General features: G+C 31.1%; 2 protein-coding genes across 3 annotated transcripts; both read left to right on the top strand.

Annotated features, from left to right (window-relative positions):
* The first annotated feature begins 5,113 nt into the window (after nucleotides 1–5,113).
* Nucleotides 5,114–6,846, top strand: LOC133306028 (beta-amylase 1, chloroplastic-like). The gene is made up of 2 exons (XM_061506294.1): nucleotides 5,114–5,137; nucleotides 5,555–6,846. Exon 2 carries the CDS (start codon nucleotides 5,776–5,778, stop codon nucleotides 6,712–6,714), a length of 939 nt encoding a protein of 312 aa, XP_061362278.1. The 5' UTR covers nucleotides 5,114–5,137; nucleotides 5,555–5,775; the 3' UTR covers nucleotides 6,715–6,846.
* Nucleotides 6,706–7,961, top strand: LOC133306029 (large ribosomal subunit protein uL6m-like). Of its 2 annotated transcripts, none has more exons than XM_061506295.1 (2): nucleotides 6,706–6,836; nucleotides 7,480–7,961. In XM_061506295.1, the coding sequence occupies exon 2, from the start codon at nucleotides 7,503–7,505 to the stop codon at nucleotides 7,809–7,811; it is 309 nt and encodes a 102-aa protein (XP_061362279.1). In that variant the 5' UTR covers nucleotides 6,706–6,836; nucleotides 7,480–7,502; the 3' UTR covers nucleotides 7,812–7,961. The 2 variants fall into 2 exon arrangements, with proteins under 2 accessions (XP_061362279.1, XP_061362280.1); XM_061506296.1 differs by lacking the exon at nucleotides 6,706–6,836 and adding an exon at nucleotides 7,300–7,371.
* Nucleotides 7,962–24,498: the final 16,537 nt, after the last annotated feature.

Below are 24,498 nucleotides of genomic sequence, written 5' to 3' on the forward strand. Positions count from 1 at the left end.
TCGTACCATTGCTCCTGCTCCCTGCTCCAACACTACAACGACATGTACTCATTCTCTTGCTCAATAGAATCTTTTTCATAAGCATTGGAATTACATTACATTGTAGGAAAAATCAAAACATTTCAAACCATAGTACACCCATTCTTTAGTGAATTAACAGAGTAAGCATACCTAAGAAGTGAGATCAGATATTTGCAATCACTCAATACAAGGAGACTAGCTAAAGTGCTCCAAGCAAAGTAAGCAAACCTGATATTTGCAACCACTTGTTACAAGAGAATAGCTGAAGTGCCATTATAATTTCAACACAACTCTGTTATACGAAGGTAAGACTTCTTGGCAAACAGATTTTAATTGTAAATGGAAATGCTAAAACTTGCATCTGAGTGCTACTGTTAGTTACTTATGGAGCGATTTATTTATATAGCTTTTTATCAAGATTCACTTCAAATTAAATTATAAGTAATTACATTGTTAGCTTTCTTGAAAATAGTTCTCAGTTAAACATTTTTCTTTATGTTTCAGCTAGTTTACGGACATTATATGATTCAAATCATTTTGTATAGCCATTTGTTGTTTGATGGGTGCTTTGTTTGCATATATGATGGGTTGGGTTCAACGTTTTGAACAGATATCAAGCATTTTTCTTCTTATTTATTGTTATTTTGATTTTATGGAATATTCAGTTCACACTTTGTCTTAATTCCTAGATTTATTTTAAAGCAGAGTAAACATTACTGGAATACCTTGAGATCAGATACTTGCTATCACTTATTGCAAGCGCACTAGCTGAAGTGTTGTTATAGTTTCAACAAGACTCTGTTATACAAAGGTAAGACTTCCCAACAATCAAATTTTAATTGGAAATGAAAATATTTTAACTTGTATCTGAGTGCTGATGCTAGTTACTTATGGAGCGACTAATTCATATATGTTTATATCAAAAGTAATTACATCAAATAACTTCTTCCATTATAAATTAGAACAATTTTCTTTATGTTTCACCCTAGTTTACAAACATTATGTAAATCATATCATTTGTATAGCCATTTGTTGCTTGTTGTGTGCTTTGTTTGCACAAATAATGGGCTATGTTCCATATTTTGAAAAGAGATCAAGCATTCCTCTCCTTATTTATTGTTATTTTGATTTTAAGGAATATTCGGTTCACACTTTGTCCTAATTCCTAGATTTATTTTAAGCAGAGTAAGCATGGTTGTTGATATCAAGTACTTGTTATCACTCGTTGCAAACAGAGTAGCTTTCTTTATGTTATCACTCGTTGCAAAAAGACTCTTCAGAAGCTAATAACAACTGATGCTATTGGATCTTTCAGCCAGATTTGGCTTGCTGCTCCTGAGTAGTTCTTTTATTTTCATTTAAGTTTTCTTCTTTCTTTTGTTTTTTTGTTTTTTCTGGGGCCTTGCCCCTTTATTGTACCAAAAAAAAGTCTTGGTTGAAGAATTGGCACTGTTTAGCAGGGCAGTAAGCCAAATTGAACAGTTAGAAAAAGCAGTTGAGATTAATCCTGGATTTCATAAAATGCTCAGAGAAAAAGAAAAGTTCAATGAGGAAGAGGAGCTAAGAAGTATTGCAATTGATGCACAAGATGCCATAAAGATCTTCCTCATCAAATTAGTCAAAAGGAGGAGGAAAATAATTCTGCATCTATTTGACAAATACATAGTTAGCAAAGAGTTGGAGCATATCATCAATAATATCAAAGAGATCTCTCAAAGAATGAATTTTGACCAGAGAAACATAAAATTGGTTCAACTTCAAACCTCAAATGAATCATCTCCTTGGTTCAAATATTGCGTCCAAAGATGCAACCACCTTTTATTCTTAAGGAATCCACTATCATTGGAATTGGTCATAATGTATTAATTTTGGCGGCTCAGTTACTCTCGAATGAGGAACATCGTCGTGTTGTTTCAATTGTGGGAAATAAAGGCATGGGTAAGACAACATTGGCCAAGTTGATTTTCGACAATAATGCTGTTAAAGATCATTTTCATTGTCGAATATAGGTGTCACTGCCTCCAGATTGTAATGACAAATTCTTCTGAGAAGAAATTTGCAAAGAAGCCAATAAGAAAATTATGGATAGTTCATTAGACAAGTTCGAATCATTAGCATTGAAACTGTCGAAGTCTTGAATATCTTGATAAAGGCTATACCCGATAGGTCAACGGGTTCTAGACTTCTTTTTACCAGTTGTATTGCGGATGTAGAGTTACATGTTGCCACAAGATCCTTTGTCCTCTCATTATATTTATTAAATGATGAAGATAGCTGGATGTTTGATATAATCAAAGTTTATCATGTTTTTAAGGACTAAAATTACTCTTATATATAGTCAAAAGCATAAAAAACTAAAGTTATTTGGCTAAAAAGCTTGGAGTTTAAATTATTGACTCATGTGAATGAATTTTTTTTGTTTTGTAGGACAATTTATTTGAATTAAAGCATTGGAGCAATGGTTAAAGCAGAAGAACTTAAACCGATAAATGAGGAGCAATGATATAGTGAAAATCTCCCTAGATCTGCCTTGCGGCCAATTTTTCTTATCCAATATGATGTATTTGGATCTCATGCTCTTCATAGAAGTTGTAGGTATCTGTTTTATCTTTTCAATGAGACTAAGATCACATTAATCGGATGAGTATAGCTCAAGTTATGCTCAAAATACGAAAATATATTTTTGCTATCAAAATAGCGTGTTTGTGCATTTTTAAGCCCAATTGCGGTACAATTAAGACCTAATTCATTGCTTTAAGTTAGAGAAAGGGTTTCTACCTCTATAAAAGGAAATTTCAAAATTAAAAAACAATTTTTTGAAGAGCTTGACACCGAAGGCATAGTTTTCATTGGAGGAACGAGCCTTTCATGCTTTTGAGAGCCGAAGACGGGATTACGCTGAAAACCTTAAAGATTCACCGTGTCATCACTTCAATGGAGTTTGGGGAAGCTTCTTGTTTTCTTGTGTTCTTGATTCTACCATGTTAGGCTAGATGGAACCCAATTGAATCTTTATGTTTCTCAATTAATCTTTAATGTAATTTTTTCTTTTTTTATTGAATGAATGTGTCTTTGCTTAATGCCTTCTATGAGTTATTCTTGTAGATTGAATTAGGATTTGTATATGACAATAGACATGTTAGTATATGAATTTGGTTTGACTCATTCATCATTAATTTGTACGACTCTAGGAATAGACATATGAATTGTGCCATTTTTTTTATTCTTGTAATTAATGCTTAAATCTTTTTGAGAAACGTCAAGGAATTATGATTCTCTTAAGGGAGTAAAGGGTTAGAATGCCAAGAGATAGGGTTTTAACTAATTTAGGGGAATTGATGGGCAATATAAAAAGGGTGATTAATTAAGGTTTTAATTTAGAACATAAAGGGGAAAATTGGGGGTAATCAAAATCCTAACTATGTTTCTTGATTGTTAAGTAATTCGAATTTTACTTTATTGCTTTGTTATTTAGTTTAATTTTCATACAACTCTCTTGATCAATTGTCCAACTTAAGCGTAAATAGTGAATTAGTGATTAAAACACACAGATTACTCACAAATCTTTCGGGTCTTGATATTCAACATGCTTAAATGCAAAGTTTTGGCAAATCACCTTTAAATGTTGATAATGCTGGCAAAGCACTCACATAAGTAGTGGTTCTTGCTAAACAGTACAGGGGAGAATGTGATTTTCCAAACAAGAAATACATAGGTTGTCATCTCATAATTTGTGTTTTCTTTTTATAGAAGCATCATAAGGGCCTTTGTTATGATTTCATACATTCTCCATTGAATTAGGATATGTTCACTGAAGATTGAGGACTAGTGAAATTGATTTTAGGACCATTAAATCTCTGCATGATACATTTTTGTTTTTGAAAATTTACATGAGATTAGTTTCGTTTCTTATTTTTGGAGTTCTTTGGGATGTTTAACTTCCGAATGTGTGGTTTAACTTCAAGGAGGTACAAAGTTTCCAAGGACAAGTTTTATGGGGTCAGTGATATGCTAACTTTGTTTTTGGAAAGATATGGTGTTACTGTTATGGTCCATAAAATTTTTAAGAAAAGGTATAAAGCAGACTATACAATTTTAATATCCTGCTGCAGCTTGCAGATTTATTCATGTTTCTTTGGTTTACTGTGCTAGATTTATCCATTTATAATTTCAAATGTGGTGGTCATTTCCATTATCTGAACTGGGTTGTAGGGAATGTCATCTGATGTCCTTGTTAGGAGCTCAACATGCGAAGCATCTTATGGCTGCCTCGTTTGGTTTCACACATATTCACTCATACTATCTTTGCTTTCATAAAATTAGTCATGTCCATAGTGGTCAAAATGGATCTAGAGATGCATTAGTTCATACTACTAATAAGGAAAATTTTAAATTATCTTATTTTCATATTTTGGAATGAAAGTTATAAAATAACACGTAACTCTTTAATCTTATTTTTCAAAAATAAAATAAACAGATAATAATAAAATTATTGATATTATCTATTTCTATCAAAATATTTAAGGCACTCATTTTACTTTTCTTCTCTTTTGTTTTTAATTATATTATTTGTTTTTATTAATAATTATAAAAATGTCACATTATTTATAATTTTGTTTTTTATTTTCAAGAATTTACTAATGATTGCCTCTTGTCTCAAGATTTTAAGCCTCTAATACGCCAAAATGTGTGAGAACACGTTGGACCCGCTTAGCATGCTAAGTTCGTTATTCACTTAAATTGATAGGAAAAAAAAAATTAAATATTATTATTTTAATAATTATTTACGAAAATATAACTATTTTAAAACTAAAAACAGATATATTTCATTCAGACTCACACCTAAAATACGGCATGACCTAAGAAAAAGATACCCCTTATATGAGCTGAGTCAAAAAGGGAGAAACATGTCCAATATGGACGCGACCTAAGTCTTTTTTTTTGTTACAAAAAAAAAAGCGAAAAGAGACGGCCCAATATATATTGATAGGCCATAACTCTAAAACCCGAACCCGATATCCATAAGAAAAGTGCGGTGTCCGTCCCGTGCATTCTGATTTCTCAGCTCTTAGCTTCTCCGATCTTACACCTCACTCTTATTCCTCACTAATCAGAGGTACTGTTTTCATTCTCTCTCTCTTTTGTGCCTTATTTTTATTTTTATTTTTATTTTAAATTTTGATGTTAATTATATTATGTATTTGATTTGAATTGTTAAACTTGAATGCCAGTGGGTGTTACGAAACCCTTGGAATGTCTGTCTGTATATGACAAATTTTCGGAATTGTGTTTGATTCTTTCGTGAGGTTTCTCTTTTTTCGTTTTTTGTTTTTTTGTTTCTCTGTTGTGAGTGTATGATTGAGTAGAGGGTAAACCCTCAAGGTAGAGCATTGCTTTCATTTCAAGAGTGGGTTCTTCTTATGTCTGTGTTCATATGTTTTGTTAGTATAACATTTGAAGGAATTATGGATGCATTTCTTTCATATGTTCTTATGTCTGATTCAATAAACTGATAACACCTATGCATTTTTAGCATCCATGTGTGAAGGATCTGAATCTCTCTTCAAGTAATACCACTGAATGGTTTCATTCTCTGTACCAGCATCGTGTACAAGCTTTATTTCTTGAGTGTGAATTGACTGCTTCAGAATGAGCATTATTTTTTGAAATTATATTTTATTTCTGGTGGAGAGGTACTCGGCGGGAAATTATATTTTGGAAATTATTTTTGGCTGTTACGCTGAGCTGTTGGAAATGGCGAAGAGGCATGGCCTCAAGGTTCAAGCGGTTATGTCCTTCCACCAATGTGGCGATCTAGCATATACTGATCAATGGGGAAGAAGAAACTATGAATATATATCACTTGGATGTGATACTTTGCCAGTACTCAAGGGCCGAACACCAGTTCAATGTTATGCTGATTTCATGCGAGCTTTCAGAGACAATTTGAAACACCTTCTTGGTGACACTATTGTGGAAATCCAAGTTGGGATGGGACCAGCTGGTGAACTGCGTTACCCTTCATACCCAGAGCAAAATGGGACATGGAAATTCCCAGGAATTGGTGCTTTCCAATGCTTTGACAAGTATATATTGAGTAGCTTAAAAGCTGCTGCTGAAGCTCAGGGTAAGCAAGAATGGGGAAGCACAGGCCCTACTGATGCTGGCCACTATAACAACTGGCCAGAAGACACACAATTTTTCCACAAAGAAGGTGGAGGCTGGGATGGTCCATCATGGCGAATCTTTGATAACTCTGGTGTTAAGATATCAGTGAAGGTTTCTGGTATTCACTGGCACTATGGTACTAGGTCTCATGCTCCAGAGCTCACAGCAGGATATTATAACACCCGTTTCCGTGATGGTTACCTCCCTATTGCTCAAATGCTGGCTCGCCATGGTGCTATTTTCAATTTCACGTGTATTGAGATGCGTGATCACGAGCAGCCACAAGATGCTCTTTGTGCACCCGAGAAGCTCGTGAAGCAAGTGACTTTAGCTACGAAGAAGGCACAGGTCCCACTTGCTGGCCAAAATGCATTGCCATGGTATGATGACTATGCACATGAGCAGATAATAAAGGCATCACAGTTGAATGTTGATGATGGTAACCCTGATGACACTGAGATGTGTGCATTCACATACCTGAGGATGAACCAACAATTGTTTCAACCAGAAAACTGGATCCACTAAAACCGAACCGAACAGCAGAGAAAACAAGTTCTTTACACGGTATCAGAGCCTCAGTGACCACAAGGTCACGAGTTCGATCCTCACCGCCCCCCACTTTCTATTGGAATCAAAATAAACACGAGGTAAACCAAAAAATTGGGCCAGTGTAATATCCACGCTTCAAGTCCATAGGGCTCTTGCATGTTAGAGAATAATATAAACCATTAAAAAAGCCCTCACCTAATACCTTAAGGTTTTGGGTTGAAGTAGTTCTTTACAAGGTGGAGCTATATTTTACACACATTTTTGTTTGTATAATTATAAATGCCTTAAAAGAGGGCGAGCCTAGAATAATGGTAAAGCTGCTCTTTTGTGATTGAAAGGTCATGGGTTTAAATCCGGGAAACAGTCTCTTTGCAAAGTTAAGGCTGCGTAAATGGATTGCCCTCACCCCATCTTCACTAGTCGGGTTTAATAGAGAGTGGTTATAATTATAAATGCCTTGGTTATGCAATTTCAATAATTCATTTGCTTTAACTCATGGTAATTTACATCCACTCTTTTAGTATGCATACTACTTATCTTATTGTGTCTGCTTTGATTTCATTACCTGTGCCTGATCTCCTATCTGCATCGGCTTGCTAGCAAATGAAAATCAATATGTTTTTGATATAATGGGTATGGCATTCTCTATACAAGATAGGATGTGAGACCTTTCTCTTTTGTGTTTTCTTCCCATTGGTTTGATTTTATTTTTCCATAATTTTTGTTCTCTGGTAATTTTAGGGAACTGATTTGCTTTGGAATTGATGGAGGCAAATTTTTTTCGCTTTCTTAAGATTGTGGGTGTTGGGTACAAAGCCAGAGCTGAAGCTGCAGGACGTTTATTGTATCTGAAATTAGGATACAGTCATGAGGTTGAACTAAGTGTGCCTCCTGCTGTCCGTGTTTTCTGCTTCAAAAACAATGTAATTTGCTGTACTGGAATAGACAAGCAAAGGGTGCACCAGTTTGCTTCTACTGTTCGGAATTGTAAGCCACCAGAAGTTTACAAAGGCAAGGGCATAATGTATGTTGATGAAGTTATCAAGAAAAAACAAGGAAAGAAGTCTAAATGATCGTACAATCTTAGGTTATTTCATGAAGTCTAGAACTTAAATGTACACTGGCTAGACTTTGGCTGCAGAATTATTCACTCTAGCCTTCGAACAATTTCAGTGTTGGAATCCTTAAACAGAACATTATGGATAATCAAATATTTTCTTTAAAATAGCAATTATTTCTTGCTTCAATATAATTGATATGTGTATCATTAAGAATTTATCTTAATTTGTTGAGACAAATGATCTAATTAAAGAATATATAATTATGTTAAAATCTCTCGTAACCTGTTTGGTCTAACTTTTACTTATAAGTAAAAGAGAATCTAAAAATAAGAAGATCTAAACAGGCACTAAAGTTTATGCTCACATCTCTAAACTGAGATGTTAAACTAGCTTCAATTTAATCTTAGATCTTAGATGATTTATGCAATGAATCTGCCTATTTTGATGTTAAGAACCTGGTTATATTATGCTTCAAGCTTTTAATGTGTGTAAGAAGCTTGTAGTGCTGGAAATACATGTACTTTCAAAGTTCCATCACAGATACATAATTTTCAATGTATCTGAATAATTTTTTTGTTGTTGTTGTTGTTGAATTTCATGTTCTTAGTTCTTTTACGTTTTTATATAACTTGGAAGTCAAACAATCTTGGCTGCATTATTTTCACTTAAATGAATTCAAGTGGGAAAGTCTGAGTCCAATTAATATCCATTCAAAGTTAAATGAACAAGTATTTTATACCCAACAGGGAACTATTGTAGTATTTGACTTGGGAATCATTTGATTGGTTCCCTTTTTTTAATCTCTTCAAAAGTTTTTTTTTTTTTTTTTTAAGTAATGTGTTTGGTTTTCTTAGTGGAGATGGTTACTAAAGATTCTCTCTCGTTGATTGCTTCCTGAATCACAAACACCATAATAATACTGCTATAAAATATTTGAAAGTCAGCTACATTAACTGGAGCAGTAGTATACTTCACCTTGTTTCTGAAGCAAGAGCTTAGAAAGTAGTTTTTAGTTTCCTCATAGTTATTATCATTTAATATGAAACTATTGGAGATACAGAAGTAAAGTTCTAGAAGTCAAATATATAGAGGAATATTAGAGGAATCCATTATCAAGGGGGGAATAATTTCTTCCTTAGAAGCATGATTTCTTTGGTTTTGGTTTTGTTTTGCGTGCTACGCACAACCAGCCGCAAAAAAATTAATTCTTCATGTCAATCATTGGGCCTCTTTACCTGAGTTATTTCAATGATTAGATCAGTACTCAAATTTTAAATGGAAAAACAAACTTCCGATTATGTAAACGCACGCATATCCTTAAGAATGCATGCCCAGATATATTTATGTGAAGCTCATAGTTTTTTTTTTTTTTTTTTTTGGCATTATTTTTCTGCCTCAGAGGCAAAAAAAAGTAATGTCTGTCTCAAACACAAAAAATAGGATCCACTATTGATTTTTTATTTTATTTTTTAAATCTTAATAGTTCCAACGTTATATCCTACTAATTTGGGCATTACTTTTCTGCCAGGCAGAAAAGTAGTTTGTCCCAGACACAAAAAATGGGACCTAATATTAATTTTTTGTTTAAAAAAAAATCTTAATAGATCCGACGTCATATCCTACTAATTTTGTGTTTATGGCAAACAAATTATTTCTGCCACAGAGGCATAAATAATTTTGCCATTTTTTTTAATAAAAACTATAAAAGGACTAAAATTATGTTAGGTGATGTATCGTCTGACTAGTGAAATATTATGCTTTTTTGTTAGTTTGACTGTTAAATTTGAATGATCATCAAATATTGATCTTGCATAGTAAAATTGAGAAATTAATATTTAATAAATGTTTTAAATAGAAAATTTGATATTATGTTGTATTTAAAAAGTGTATATGAATACTTAATCCTAGTATATATCAATGGCGCCCAAATCAGTGCCAAAGGGAACATTAACTCAAATTGTTTTGTAACCCATCAAACTTTGAAATTGTACATTAAAACATCATTTTACACTTTATAAAAAATATCTTAAAATTTATGTATAATATGCTTCTTGAATAAAGTTAAATAACAACCATGTATACTTCTAAAAAAAATCTTTCATGCTACGAATGTATGGTACGTCTACCCAAAAAGAATTTTTTTTTTTCTTTGGAATCTACATGGAAATAGAAATAAAAAAATGAATAGAATGGAATTTTTTTTTTTCAGAACTGGAAAAATAATAATATGCAATTGGTACCCCGGCTGCACTGAAGTTTTTATCGTATACTTCTTCATATTTCAGTTTTGACATACAAGATTTAGACAGTAGTCATAAAGTACAAATTTTTTTGTGCATACTAATTTTGTCTAGTTTTGTAGCTTGCCTAGTTGTTAGTTGCCTTTTGACCAGTCTAATATTTTTTCTGGGTCTTATCAATGCATATTATATTTGGAGAATTCTATTCTCCTTAATAAACCTTTTTTGTTGGATTATTTTTCCTAATTATGCTTAAACAAGTTTACAATGAGGAGTTATTTAATTTTATTTGGAATTTCATCTTAAAAAGAAGTTGGTAATATAAGAAAAAAGGTTAATATTATCTCTAAATTTGCTACGCTAAAAACAACTTGTGTGAGGAAATGATGTTAAGATATGCTTTACCATTTCTGTACGATGAAAAGATGCTAACAAATATGCAAGCTAAAATAAAGAGATTTATAAGACTAAGAGAACAATATATATAATTAAGTTGATTCATCAACGGTTGGCATATTCTTCTCTTCACAATGATGTAAAATCAAGCAACATCCAGGATGTTGATGTCATAGCATGCTGCACCTTATTGGCATCATGTTGAAAAGATGTAATCTCTCACGCCTTGTAAACTCTATTTCGTGACATACAATGCTTTGTGAATCTTAAATTTGATATAATATATAATGTCGTTATTTTTCTCTTTTTGAGGGACCTTTTTGTTGGTTTCACTTATGACTTTCATTTAGCACAAATGAAAAGGAACAAAAAATCTCGATTCAATTCCTTTTTGTTCAAAAAACAAAATCATTCAACTTGATCTAAGAAAAATTCAAGTTAAAAGATCATTCAATTTTCCGAGTTAATAAGATGAGTTTAGTTGTGAGTGGATTTTTAGATTGTGATCCATGACAGAATTTAATGGTCAACTAATATTTTAAAATTGTTCAAAAAAATATAAAACTATTAATGTAGTCTCATCCAATAATTAAAATTTTGGATTGAATTGATTTTTTTACGATGAAGTGATCACAAATTCAATCTTCACCGCCTTCATTCTATTAATAAAAATAATTAAATATTATGAAGTTTCTTACCAAAATTAGATTGGACTCGATATATCAATCACCCTTCAAACTTGATGAACTCTTGTGTGAATATAGTTTCACCTTACAGTTTAAATTTTTTAGTTGAATTGATTCATTATCAAAATTACTATTTGAATACTAATGTCAAGAGTCATGTTAAGGATACAATTCAAAGAAAATTTACGTTAGAAAATAAGCATGAAATAGAAAGAAATTTTTTTCTTGGTATAAAATGCAATATTAACAAAAAATAGTGATAATTTAGGGATAAAAGAATAGTTTCACAAAAAATGATAAAAAGGCAAGTTAATTTCCAAGTAAATTCAAGGCAATAGTCTTGATTGTTAAATCGTAGAGGATTGAAGTATTAATTAAAACCGATCCTAATTTGCACTTAATTAGATCACCCCCGGCGACAAGGTCATAAGTCACTATCAAAAACAATTATTTTCTATTAAGAAAATTAACCATTGATATATTTTTTTCCAAATAATTAGGGATTCAAATTTTGAAACAATCGATTTACGTTTTTAGTGATGACTTATGATTTTATTTTAACTTCTTAATTGAGTGACGATGGTTAATATGTTTTTCTTTATTTTTTTATATATGAAGGATTAATTCTGCTTTTAAAGATTTTTTCTATGATGATATAAAAAAAAAATACAAGTCGATCATTTTATAAGATTTATTGTGTGTCTTTTTCCCATGTATGCAAGTAAACTATTTATGTTCTCTCTCTTTCATTGCTGCCAAACGCTTAATTTGCAGCCGAAGGTCGCTCATTGATTGCTGCAGGATGCACAAATCTGCATTGAATTTTATCATTTATTTTTACTCTTTCCTAAACTATTTATTTTATTTTATTTTGAAAGAAGGGGAAATAATTTTCTTTCTGCTCCTTTCTTTTTATTCTTATTATTTATTTCGAAACATGGCCTAAATTTTGAGGAAAATTCTTATTAAGATATTGTTATATTTCTTAGTTTGATTGGACTAATTGATTTAAAACACTTGTTAATAACTACAAAAAAAAAAACACTTGTTACTTTCTTTCAAATGAATTAATGTTGTTTCTCGCTTAATTTCATAATCAACTTGTTTCTCACTAGCTTATACTTTCAGGTCACTGTACATGAAGTCAATATCATTATATTATTGACAAAAAAATGCCATTAATGCAAGGCTCATGCTAGTAACATACAAAAATGTTCATTAATTATGGAGAAGTGCTCCCTGCTCCTTAAAATTTAAAAAACAAACATAATTGGATTCACTCACTACAGTTATTTGAGATTATAGCTAAGAGGTGTTAATGAACCGAGTTGAGCCGAACTTTGATATTAAAAGATTAAGTCTGTGTTTAAATATGTCAATCTAATCAAACTTGTTACCTGTTATGGATATAATTATCGGCCGGTGACCTTGCTTATTTACAAAAAATGAAAGACTGATTTAGCCTGTTAATATGTTTAAAAAAATAAGACAACAAGAATTTATCTAAACAAAATGTTCACTCAACAGCACTAGTAATTTCATAAATATTCTTAAATTCAGTGTATATTCAAACAACATAATATAGAATGAAATCATTCAAAAAATCTGTTTAACCAATAAAATTGGGTAAAATGAATTGAAGAGCGAGAGAAGGCTATTACAAGTAGTATAAAAAAATAAAATAAAAATTAATATACTAGGCCAGCCTGAACGGCTCTAAGGCTGAGCTTTTGAATTGAAGTCTGAGGCCTTTTTATTAAACGAGCTTTTATACACATACAAGTCTACTTCCAACAACCAATTTTAGACATATAAACAGCCTTCACGAGCTGAGCCAAAAGCTTATCACCCCTAATTATAATTATAGTGATCAAATACAATATAAATTGATCCCTATAGATTAATTTGGGCATATTTTATGGCTTCAATAATCTATGATATGAAATGCGTTAAATTTTGGTCATTAATCATACAATACGAGAATAACGTGCCAGGTTATAGTTTGTAAAATTAGATCTAAAGTGAGTGAACTTCACATGAAGTCAATGATTGACACAAAATGTTTACATGAAAATGTTCCATAGAGTCGTGCAGTAAAGGGAGGGAAGGGAGAGCTAATCATTATCCTTGTGGTATATACAGGGGGAGTAATAGACTGATAAAGCATGTTTCAATCAAGCAACTCTGTGCTTTTCTAAATTCTTGAAAACACTGAGATCTGAATCATCTCTCACCTAAACATTGCTAGAAATTTATGTGACATAATATGGAAAAAAAATAAGCATCAGCTAACTCATGTTCTAATTTCACTTTCTGAAGATAACTTGAAGATGAAAGGCTATTAAAGATTTTAAAGGGACAATTAGAAATGTATTAACTGCCTTGTTGTAATTGTCTTTAGTGAAATCCTCATACAAAAGTTTTATAATTTATTTATGGGTTTTATAAGAGTTATGGTGTAGGAAAAGTGATTGTGTAATCTTATAGAGATTCGTTTTGCGTGAAGTAATTTTTTTTTCTTTTTTCTTCAAAAAGTGTGGGTCCCACAAAATATTATGTGTGTAAGAAAATTTGTTGTGTCATGTTAAATGACAAATGTAAATCCCTTTATTTATTACGTGCCCTGTTTTAGTAGCCAGGTGTGTATTGAATAATGCTTCATCTCAATAGGCGTAAAAAAAAGTGAGAAATTTTATAAAGAAAAAAAGGTCAAATTAAATGATTGGAAGAGTGAAGAACTATATGTTTATTTAGTACGGAGCAACTAAATTTATTGTTCAAGCAGGTAGTCACGGACAAACTTACCTTGTTCCACTAAAATAGTGAGTTGGGCTACACAAATGTTAAAATTGAGATTTTAAATAAAATTAGAAGGTGGCTAAAAAATCATAAAACATAAAGTCGTAATGTAAAAAAATCGTAAAAATATAAAAGCATTTGAAATATTGACAAAATTGTTTTGATAAAAATTAATCGTAACATCGCAGTGATAAATCAAGATTTTGACAATTATGATACAAACTCAATCCATGTAAGAAATAACTAACAAAGTCTATTTTTTTTTTTAAAAAAATTTCCTTCTAACTAATGAGCTGGTTTTGGTCGTTTTGAGGAGTATGTTTGGATTTTATTTTTCCTAAGGAAATAATTACATTTTTTTTTCAAAAGCCCTTTAACAATTTTTTTGATTATAAACTATCTTAAATACAAAATAAGCTAATTCAAATACACTAAATTTGTAAATTTATGATTTGTATGAATTCTTAATATCTGTTTACCATGTCTATAACAACTATGAATTAAAGTTTGTTAAATTTTTATTCTTATTTATGTTTTTTTTTTTTTTTTTTCATTCTCCACACTGATATTGTAAACTTGCTTCTTGTTTGGGAATTCAGACTTTCCCTTTGCGGAGGTCGAACTCCTAACTAATGTTTAAATCGAATCGGCTCGGCCGATTTGGCTGGTTGATCAGGGAAACGAACCCTTAATCGGCCCGATCCGGTCAAGGGATCGGTTGTGCAAGGTGAACCAATATTGAACTGATCAAAAATTGGGCTAAATTAATATCAAATCCGTATCAATTTTTGAAGTTAAACCAGTTTTGGATTTTTTGGTGCAAAAGCGTTAGGAGCCTAAAGTCAAACTTGGTACCTTTAGGCTACAAAGCACGCATATACTCGGACATGTTTCGACACACGATTAATATTTTGGGATACGCGGTTAATATTTTGACACATTTTTTTGATACGCAGTCAACTTTTTTCGATATGCGATCAATGTTCTGACACGCTCCAACATGTTTTTTTTAGATCTTAATTTTATTTTATTAACTAAATATAAAAAAATAATTTATAAATTAATTTTTTTCTGTTATGAAATTTGACATAAAAAATTAAGGTATGAACAATTATTTTTGTTTATATTTATGTTATAAAACTTGAATATTTGATTGGTTATATGACTTATTATGGGCTGTTATATGTATTAAATATAGATTATATTATATATATTAAAAATATTATTTAATATCAAAACGTGTCCCAACGTGTCAAAAAATAACATTTTTTAGAATTAACGTGTCAGCGTGTCGTGTCGTGTCCCGTGTCCCGTGTCAATGTCGGTGCATCATAGCCTTTAGGTATATGGCTATAACACTAACGATTACACTTTAACACTTTGTTAATAATATCGTGGGTTCGCTTTTTCTACGGTCAATGTAGATAACTTATCTACATTGAACCCAAAACGACGTCAATTTGAGGCAGAAATCAAGTTATTTTTGTATTAATAATTTATTTCAAGGTTATAATAGTCTTTTTCATTATAAATTTTTAATTTTTCATCCTAAAACGACGTCGTTTTGGAACCGAATGTAGATAACTTATCTACATTCACTTTAGAAACATTAAATCCTTATATTGTAACTTTTATTAAGGAAAATATACTCTTATGTTGTATGAGAGTATTTTTTTTTCTACACATATATTGATTTTTATTTTATTTTTATAAGTGGGTGGATTCTATACATGATTATCTCTATAACATGAGAGAGCTTCTTTCCTATTACATGAGATTAATAATGCTAATACTTTATATATATATATATATATATATATATATTTGATTTAACCGGTTCAACCATTTACCTTGGCCGAATTGATAATGGGTTTGAGTCTAATAAGTAATAATACTGATCCCATCATTATGGAATTAATTAGTAAGACAAAACTAGCTTGTTATATGATCCACTTTTATGGCTATATTCTTAGCCATGTTTTGATTATATTTATGACTATTGGTAATTAATTTTGATTATTATTACAATAGTTAAAGCTTCATGGTAATTTTTTCTTTATTTTTTCTATTTTTTTATACATAATTTAGTTTTAGTTAAATGTTAGAAATAATATACACTATTAAAAAGGTCATTATCCAAAGTCGTAAGGTTTTGGGTTGAATTAGTTCTTTACAATTTACATAGTATCAAAGCCTCAGTGACCATTAGATCATGAGTTCGATCCCTGTGACCTCCACTTGTAAGTAGTATTAAATAAGCACAAGATAAAATAAAAATAAAAATTGGACATGTGCAATATTCATGATTCAAGCCTAGGAGACTCTTGCGTGAGAAGGATTTTAGAGAATAATATAAATCATTAAAAAGATCATTACCTAATATCTTAAAATTTTGAGTTGAAATGATTCTTTTAAGTAAATTAACACATTTGATTTATAAATTCACTTAAATTAAGCCAGTTTAATTATTTTCAATACATATCAAAAGTGAACAAATCTCGTATCAGATTCAGTTTTTTCTATCATATTGTCTTCAAACTTTAACCTCATTTTTTTATTAATTTTTTTTAAAAGTTGTTCCATCAATTAATCGGATTCATGCCTAGATGGAGATATTAGAACTTTGCATCTTATTCTAATTATTAGTCCTATACGTTAGTTGGTCAACTTTTGAACCAACGAGTTAAGTGCCATATGGCAGGTGAAAATGCCACGTTGTGCAAATGTGATAGTACTCATTGCCATGGCTGGAGAAAGACCAAAATGTCCAATCTTGCAAAAAAGCTCCAGCTTGTATCGGCTCTGCTTTTTGGTCGCACTCTTCCCACCTCTTTCAATTTCCCTGTAAAAATGCAAAACGCTGAAACTTGAAACAATCCCACGAAAGACCCCGCTCCCCGTGAAAGCACATTCTTCTTATATATTCCCCAAATACTTAAACGTGAAGAAGTCTGCTAAAGCACTATTTTAAAATTTTTAAATAAAAGAATTGTTCAGTTAAAATTGATTTTGGATAATTTTTTTAAAATAATGTACTCAAACATGTCACATATGCTGACGAGACTAGTTTCGTCACTGATACTGACACAACTCGTGTCATGTCACTGTCACGTAAGCAATTACCGTAAAACTTTGGAATGTCATAACTTGTGATTCGGGTATTCAAATTAGATGACTTTTTTTTATTTCACATAATTTTTCGAGATCTACGCAATGACACCTCATTTGACATATTTTATCTCTCACAAACAATGTTTGAATTTATAACAATTGTACCACAATCACAAGAGCATTTAAATTCAGAAGATCTTCAAACTATGTTTGTGGTAGATAAAATATCTCAAATGAGGTGTCATTGCGTAGATCTCAAAAATTTATGTGAAATAAAAAAAATCATCTGATTTGGATACCCGAATCACAAGTTATGGGCTTCCGAAGTTTTACGGTAACTGGACTGCCTACGTGGCGTTGACGTGGTACAAGTCTCGTCAGTATCATTGACGGGACTAGTCCCGTCAGCATATGTGACATGTTTGTTGGAAGTATTCAAGTATGAGTTGTAAAGAAGTACCACATTGGCTAGACATAGATCAAGTGATGACCATATAAGTGCAAAAGACCCATAAACCTACAACCTTAAGATTTTGGGTTAAGATGTGGTGTTGGCCCACTTATTGTGGTTTATCATTTGGCCGATTAGAGGATGTATCATTTGCAAAGAGTTTTGGGCTTCCCGTACCATTCCCAACAATGTTTGATAGCATTACTTTGAAAAAATTTATCCAATCAGCTTTAACTGGACAATTCTTTTGTCCAAAAATTTTAAAATGGTGCTTTTCCCCAAGAAGTCTATATGAGAAAAATAAATATTTGGGTGAAAATGATTATTTAGATGCATATATGATTAATGGTCTATTTGGATGAGCTTTTGAAGAAAAAAAAATTATGTATTGTTTTTTTTAAAAGAATTTTTTTTAAAAGGTAAAGTTATGTTATGTTTGGAATATAATCTGAAAATCACTTTTATATGAAAAAGTTATTTGGATGTTAAAATAAAAAAAAGTACTTTTTATATATAAAATTACAAAAAAGATCTATAAAAAAAATTTAACAACTTTTTGGAATTTATGCAAATGAAATTTGGAGAATGTGATTATAATATTAGAAAAAATGTTTCACAAACTGCTCCAATGCTATAAGAAGATGTTTGATTTTAAAGTAAGAGAAATATTATTCTTATGCAACATAAGATAAAATACACCATATAACACAATTCATTGGAAGGTAGGCACATTTCTGCTCCAAAACTGATTTTCAGGGTCTGTGAAAACATCCTAATTGTTATCTGTAGGCACATTTCTTTTCTTTATTCTTTTCTCCATTGTCAAATTACCACCCATTTTATTTTTTGTCTTAAATTTTGGCCTGATTTAATTTATTGTGTACCTAAAATTTCAGGCCAGTGCACACTTGTCTTTTACAAGAACAACTAGCTTTGGATTTGAGCGGCATAAAAGGAGACTAGATGGTGGAACAACTGAACCTTTACTAAAAAAATGTCACTAGAGATTTTATTGGCTTTATATATTACTTATTTTATGGGGATATCAATCTTAATTTATGGATGTTTGGTTATTGCTATGAAGTAGGTAAAATACACGGGAAGAGGGGTTGTATTGCATATTTAACTCATGAAATTTCTGCAAAATAAAGATTTGTCTCAAGTTTTCCTCAAATCTTCAGATCAAGATCGAGCAGTTTTAAGAACTATTATAGAATAATATAAACCATTAAAAAGGTCCTCACCCAAAACCTTAAGATTTTGGGTTGAAATGATTCTTTAACATGGTATCAAGAGCTTCAGTGACCATAAAATCACGAGTTCGATTCTCAACGCCCCTCACTTTCTAATTGAATTAAATAAAAGCATAAAAAGATAAACAAAAAATTGGGTCTATGCAATATCCATATTTCAAGCTTAGGGCTCTTGCGTGAGGGAATGTGTTAGGAAATAATATAAACTAATAAAAAGGTCCTTACCCAACACCTTAAAGTTGGAGAATGTGATTATAATATTAGAAAAAATGTTTCACAAACTGCTCCAATGCTATAAGAAGATGTTTGATTTTAAAGTAAGGGAAATATTATTCTTATGCAACATAAGATGTCCTACACACCCATTGATTTCCGTGTAGTTTAATTTGTAATTTTTTATTTTTTATAAGTGAGTGGGCCTCATTCATAATTGTGTCTATGGTAGGAGATAACACTCTTCTACAACATGAGATTACTAAAGCCCTTAAAGTAATAGGTTGTTGAAAGATCTAACTAAAAAAATAGCATAATAATGAGATAAGGAGAGATAAAATATGTATGATAGGATGAGGTTAAAATTGTATTTTAAAAATTTATATTATCTTTTAGTTTATGCTTTTTTCAAAAGTAACCAACTATTAACTAAAAAAAAATAGCATTTTAACTTTTATTTTAAATTTTGCCGTTTTAAAATGTTATTATCTAAACATCTAAAAATTCTCAAAAGGACTTTTTTTAAAAAAAATAATTTTTTTAGGAATAAAAACTCATCCAAACTTTTAATTAAAAAAAAACAGCACTAAGTAATTACGGGTTCGATTATTATTGCCTACAATGTAGGTCTATAAAATATTTATTGTTCAAGTTCAATAAACTATTATATTAAGGACATAGTAAAGATGAGATTTATAAGAATAATATTGCATGAAAATGGTTATATTATGGTACTGAGAGTATATTTTTTGTGCCAATGTCTTTTTTCTTTTTTTACCTATGGGGCACACCTAAAAAAAACTCTCTTATCATGTTACGAGTGGAAATGTTACTCCATTAAAGATATGTGAAATAATTAACTTTAGAAGTTGAAATGAATCTTTATATGGATCCAAATCTTTTCATGTGAAAATTCACATGATCATATTATTTGGGAGACAAAAATTGTTATAATAGGTAGTTACAAAATCATAACCGTTAATTTACTTTTATATAGTTGTGATCTTCCCACTACCTATCACATCATCGTACACTAAAAAACATAGGAGTTTCAAGGAGAGAATTTATTGTGGTCTGGGATCACTATTTTTTTAGGTGGTCTCTTAGTGTAAATGGAAGTGTAAAATTAGAAAAGAAAAAAAATAGCAGAAGTAAAAAAAGAAAGAAAAAAATTAGTGTTGTGAAAATGAGCCCCAAATCATTAGATAATCCTGGAACATATTAAATATTTACGAGTTTCAAGGCCATTTGAAGGCACTAATAGATACTTGTCAAAATACGGACAACCCCAAAAACTAATAAGCTTCCACAAGTTGAATATGAAAGCATATAGTTACACAAAGGAAACGAGGGTGTGTTTGGTACAAGAGAAATTTTTTGGTGACCGGGAATCATGATTAATGGGAATTCAGTAGAAATTGAGTTTACTTGGAATCTTACGAAAGATGTGTTTGGTTCGCCAAAATATTACCGGGAATATTGGGTAAAAATTACTGATTCCATATTTGGTTTAGAACGAAATATGACTTGGGATATGAGGTTATTTTACAAAAATAACCCCAAACTATTTTTACTTTTGTAATTGATAGATTGGGTCTAGATTTTTATGTGTATTGGGGTATTTTTGTCTCAAAATTTATTGTTGTGTTTTCCCTTTATTTGTTATTCTGATTGGTATTCCGAATTACCATATTATTTTTAGTAATCTGAATAGTGACTTTTCTTTATAAATCAAATTACCGGTAATCTTTGGATATCCGGGAATCGTAATTTATTCCTTCTACCAAACGTGGTAATTACATTTACCAAAGAAGGATTACCGGTAATCCTCTCCAAAAACTTGAACCAAACACCCCAAAGATGATGTCTTTGAGGCACGGTGGTGGGGTTGCACTAAACTGCGAGCCCTTGGATCTAAGAGGATAAAAATGGTACTCAACCAAGGATCAAAACGGAAGCAATTTCTGAAGCAGAAAACAGCATGAACGTGCTAATTTGACCCCTTTAAGACTAACGTACACGATAGATAGAATGTTCCAGAACCTTTACGTGAGTGATTATTATTTAGGACCATAACCACATATAAAAGCAGAGGTAGAAGTTTAAAAACTAATACGATGACTTACTCAACTTTTTTCTTAACCCATTTACTAAGCTTACCTTAGTAAATCAAATTGACTCACATATTTGGACAGCTGTGACTAAAAAGTAGTGAGATTAAATAGGAGGTTTCCTCCACTAGCAAGAGCTTTTTAAAGTCCCATCCTTGGTGGCCATGTTGATTAACCTCTCTAGTTTACTCATACATCAATCAACAATACATAAACGATACACAAAATTTGTTTTTAGCCAAAACTAAATGCTAACTATGACGTTTGGATAGAGACTACTAACAAATTAGTTAATATTAACACCAGAAAATGAACTTGTTTATTTCCCTATCTAAAGCCATAAATATACATGTGCATAATTATTAAGGAATTGGTTTTCACTATTTGAATCTACATGCTTTACCTATATTCTCACTTATTTCAAATTTGAGATAAAATTAAACAGATATTATATCCCTCAATCATTCAATCATTGTCTCCAAACATTTAAATAGCGCCAAGTGTTGCCTTTTTATTACGCTCTCGGTCAAGTCAGAATTACGAAGAAAATGTTATAGGGCAATAACATAAAATACTATGCGAATATTTTTATAGTCAACTTAAATTCTAATTAAAATATTATAATTTGAATAATTAAAAATATTCAAAAATAAAGTTGATGTACACAGAATTGGTCCAGTTATTAGAGCTTGAGTAAATAAATTTAAATAACGACTTAAGAGGTTGATTCAAAAAATTTGGTTTCAATAAGATTTATAATCTATTAAGCATGATCTACATTTTCAAGGATGTTTACATGTTTTGAATGCTAAGACTTGTGATGTATTTTGATTTTGATTGATTGCCAAATTTCTATTTGTAAAATTTTTCTTTATTTATTAGGATTGATTTAATTTTATTAATTTCCGTCTGTAATATTTAGGTTGATTCAATTTTGATTATTTTCGTGTTTTAATTTTGTTTAATATAAATTGATTTATAATTAGTTATTTTTATTTCTAAATAATTTTTTTTCTTAGAAATGTTTAATACTGATTGCATTGTAATTGTTTATCTTTAAAAAATTTAATTAATTTGTAATTTCCCTATAAAATATGTTTAAGTTCGTATGGAAAGACTGTTGAATTTTGTTATCAAAAAAAAAGAAAAAAAAAAGACTGTTGAATTTTCTATTAATTTAATAAATATAATCAATAACTAGGATTTCTCTTTATCAATCTATCATAATTCCTCTGTTTATCCCATTTGACATGCAAAGTGACGAGTTACATCAACTATTAAAATACATTAGACTTATAAATTATTATAATTCTGAAAAAAGTCTCCAATATTTTTTTGTTTCAAATATAAATTCAACTGCGTGAAAAATTTATGAATAATTTTTTTTTGAGTAAATATCCTTTTTGATCTTCAGCAAATTTTACGATGTCCGCGTTAGTCCCTAGCAAATAAAAAAGCTCATCGTGGTTCCTAAAAAATTCAAAATATACTCATTTTAGTCCTTTTGAGGGACTAATATGGGTCTTTTTTGAATTTGTGAGGGACCACGATTTCAACTAAATGAGTCCATTTTGAATTTTTTAGGGACCACGATGAGCCTTATTATTTGCTAGAGACTAAAGCGGATATCGTGAAATTTGCTGAAGACCAAAAAAGATATTTACTCGAATTTTTTTAAAATCCTTTGCAAATTACACTACTAGCTAATTATCTCATGTGCATTATTAATGAAATTAGTGATACACATGAGGACTTTTATGGCCCACTTAGCGTATGGTAATGTTTGGCAGGAATCAAGGTCATCTATACACATAACAAATTGGAGGAAATTGAGTTGAGTTTTTGGTGACAAATTTTTAAGGCATGGTAGGGGCTTATTTAGTAGTTAATACTTTGAAAAACCGAATTTTGGAAAGTAAAATATAAAAATGGGGAAATGAAGCCTGAAATTTGTGAGCATGAGTTCCTCTTTGTTGTTGTTATACTACAATTAGGGCATAAGTAAAACATAAAAAGAGAATATAGAGAGTGAGAAGCACAAGAAGTCCATGAAATGTGTGGTCATGCAAGCATGACAGAATACAAAAGGCATAATAAGAGAGACTGAGAGAGATAAATATAAAGTTAAGGGAAAGTAAGTGAAGGGAGCACCGCAGATTCCGTGGTTCCAGGCTTGCACTCCAATCATCTCGTGCACAAATCGTTGAGGCAAAGTAATGGGCTATTGCTTCCTTCCTTCACACCCCCCCCCTCTCTCTCTCTCTCTCTCTCTCTAAAAAATCCACTTTGTCTCTCTCTAAAAATAGTATACTCATGTATATCAACCCGTATCTTGTACTGTATATGTCTTTCTTCAGCTAGACGTGTTAGTGTGACTAAACCAAAGATATAATTGGTACTCACGCGTCTTCAATATAACACATCTCACATATTAATTAAAATATCCCATGAAATGTGAAACAATCATTAGGTTGATTCATGAGAACTTCAATTTGTACTGCTAGTAACTAGCAATATTAATTGTGTGGGCATAAATTCTAGCTTCCATTTTCTAGTGGTTTACAATTGAACATACCAAAACCTTTTTTTTTTTTTTTTTTTTTGAGGCATGGATCACCAAGTCAGTGAAAAAGTTAAAAAAAGTTTAAATGTTTTTAGCAAAATTTTAGATTTCATTTTTTCTAGTGGTTGACAATTGACCCAAAATAGTGCAAATTACAACATACCAAAACCTATGTGTGGTTTAGATATCCAAGCTAGTGACAAAGATTGAGAGGTTGGAGTCACATGTAAGCTATATATAGAATGAGGTATAGGGAATCCACCCCATGAATGTGAGAGTGGGGGGTGGTGGTAAATAGTAATTACTAATTACTCTGAGTAGAAGTCTATTGAATTGAGAGAGAGAGAAAGGGTAAAAATAAAGAGCATGCTAATATGGTGCCACCAAGCTTTGGTTGGGGGTAGTTTTTAATTTCATGAAAAGCGTTGGCAAAGTGTGAGAAAGAGAGTGTGAGACGGACTATGTGTTGAACAAACCACTCCTTCCCCCTCTCTTCCAGTCTGTTTGCCCTGTTTCACACTCTCCAAATTTGGTCACTTTCTGTTAAATTGCATTATTTTTGGTGTCTCTTTTTTCTTGAGTGCTATATTTTCTCTCTTTCAATTTTCTAAAATTCCAATCCAATTTGCCTATAATTAAACACTTGCAAAAGTTGGATGATTACAGGGCTGATTCACAGTTACTGTTGTATTGGGTGGCTTTTGACTCCCCCAACTTAATTGTATCATTCACTATCTATCTATATATAATAACCAACCCCCACTCTCCTTTCTCTGCTTCCTTACAACCCTCCTATCCTCTCTCTCTCTCTCTCTCTCTCTCTCTCTCTCTCTCTCTCTCTCTTTTAAGGATCTCCTTGGAGGTGTAGGAATCAAC

Source organism: Gastrolobium bilobum, unplaced genomic scaffold (genome assembly GCF_033153095.1).
Source record: "Gastrolobium bilobum isolate Gb01-03AN ecotype WA unplaced genomic scaffold, APGP_CSIRO_Gbil_v1 utg34599, whole genome shotgun sequence".
NCBI lineage: Eukaryota > Viridiplantae > Streptophyta > Magnoliopsida > Fabales > Fabaceae > Gastrolobium > Gastrolobium bilobum.